This window comes from Pterocles gutturalis, unplaced genomic scaffold (assembly GCF_000699245.1).
Source record: "Pterocles gutturalis isolate BGI_N339 unplaced genomic scaffold, ASM69924v1 scaffold21291, whole genome shotgun sequence".
NCBI classification, from domain to species: domain Eukaryota; kingdom Metazoa; phylum Chordata; class Aves; order Pterocliformes; family Pteroclidae; genus Pterocles; species Pterocles gutturalis.
Genome location: NW_010098435.1, coordinates 14,903 through 16,913, shown reverse-complemented (window position 1 = coordinate 16,913; position 2,011 = coordinate 14,903). Strand labels below are relative to the sequence as shown.

The following is a 2,011-nucleotide window of genomic DNA, read 5'->3' as shown; positions in this document are numbered from 1 at the left end:
TCCCTGCCTCTCATCACAGCCCCTTTCTGTCGCGGTCCCTGCGCAGGTTTCCCTCGGACGCTGGGGCAAGCCGAGGCGCTGGACAGGATCTGTGAGCTGGACCTGGTGATCAGCTTGAACATCCCTTTCGAGACGCTGAAGGATCGGCTGAGCGCCCGCTGGGTCCACCCGGCCAGCGGAAGGGTGTACAACATGGACTTCAATCCTCCCCAGGTCCAGGTGAGAGCCCGGAGCATCACCATGAGGGTGCCTGGGAAGGAAAAGATAAGAGAAACTTTTCTCTGCATGAGGTGAAATAATAAAAAAAGCGTTAGAGAAGAAATCTCAGGTCATAAGCACTGAGCACCGGAGGGCTTTGCCCGTGGGAGCCAGCCTGAAGGAGTTGTGCTGCATGTTAATTGGGAAAATTAAGCTGAAAGAGGGGAGATTGAGATGGGATATTAGGGAGAATTTTTTCCCTGTGGGGGTGGGGAGGCACTGGAATAGGTTGCCCAGAGAAGCTGTGGATGCCCCATCCCTGGAGGGGTTCAAGGCCAGGCTGGATGAGGCTTTGGGCAACCTGGGCTAGTGGGAGGTGTCCCTGCCCATGGCACAGGGTGAGACTCAATGGGCTTTAAGATCCCTTCCAACCCAAACCATTCTGGGATTCTATGAAAATGGGATTTATGTTGAATGCCCTCAAAGGATGCTTGGTCGCTGCAGAGCAGGATGCGGCATTTGGCAGTGGGTGCATGGCAGGGAGCTGCAGTGTGGGCGATGGGACTGGCGGTTTTTTGTTTGCCTTCCCACAGGGCGTCGATGACCTGACAGGCGAGCCACTGGTCCAGCGTGAGGACGACAAACCCGAGGCTGTCGCTGCTAGGCTCAGAAAATACAAAGATGCTGCAAAGCCAGTGATAGAGTTGTACAAGTGAGTTGGACTCCGCGAATAAATCACGGTGTGCCTGTAAAAACAGCCACGAGTGCTGTTTCCACCAGCTGGTCCCACATCCCCATCCCAACATCCCAACACGACCCCCGACAGGCTTTGGGGGGCAGATCACTGCGCTCAGCGGCACAAAGTCCAGCCCTTCATTGCAGCCAAGCCCCATCCCTGTTTGGAGGGTGGAAGGTGACGTAAAGAAACTCCCAGCTCCTGTTGGTCTTGCCGGGCTCCATAAATGATTTTTTCGGTGTGGCAAACGGCGCTTGCAAATCCCTTCTGACCCCCTGAGCTCCACTGCGTAGGGTGGGAAATCCCTTTGCTTTGCAGAGGTGCTGCCCATCAGCGCTATGGAACTCCAGCAGAAGGGATGGAGAAGCTCTGAGACGCTTCAGACCCTGCCCAGACTGAGTTGGGAATAGATGGATTGCCAGGGAGGGGGTCAGCAAGCCACTGCTGGAAGGGGGTGAGTGCCTAAGAGTGTTTTTAGAGGCAGAAGTTCTCCATGGGGGGCCAAAAGTGCCCTTGCAGGGAAGGGGGGAAGAACTGAGGCCCTGAATTTCCCATTTGCTTAAGCACATGAATAAATCCTGCTGGTTTACAGCTCTTCATCCCCCTCCTCTCATCCAAAAAACCACTGGTGACCTTCCAGCATCCCCTGCCGACGGCCAGCCTGACCGCTGATAGCCGTGTCCTCAGGATGGGCTGGTGCTGACCTCTCCTCCCATCCCTCTTCCAGGAGCAGAGGCATCCTTCACTCCTTCTCGGGGACAGAGACCAACAAGATCTGGCCATACGTGTACACCCTGCTTTCCAGCAAGATCCCACCCATTCTTTCGGACAAGGAGAACTAAACAGCTTGTGTTGAGGACCGAGAGTGAACTCGATCACGGATTTGGTTTCTCTGCAGGGTTGTGCTTGGATTAGGCGATGGTGTGGTACCTAAAACCCCTTCCCTGGGTGTGCTGGATGACATCGGTGGATGCACGGTTATAGCCAGTATCAGGGCGAAAAGATCTTTGTTCATAAGGTCTGGTCTGCTAGAATTTTTTTTTTCTCTTTTGAGGCTGTAAAGTATTCCTGCCCGTG

The 2,011-nt window shown here is 54.5% G+C and overlaps 1 protein-coding gene across 1 annotated transcript in view; it reads left to right on the top strand.

Moving 5' to 3' along the window:
• Positions 1-1,776, top strand: part of LOC104461408 (adenylate kinase 4, mitochondrial-like) — a gene marked incomplete at its 5' end in the record, with an annotated part of 6,146 nt that extends 4,370 nt beyond the window's left edge. The window contains 3 exons of the mRNA XM_010073006.1: positions 47-219; positions 792-910; positions 1,662-1,776. Of these exons, the coding sequence (XP_010071308.1) occupies positions 47-219; positions 792-910; positions 1,662-1,776 (407 nt within the window). The remainder of the gene's footprint in view (positions 1-46; positions 220-791; positions 911-1,661) is intronic.
• Positions 1,777-2,011: the final 235 nt, after the last annotated feature.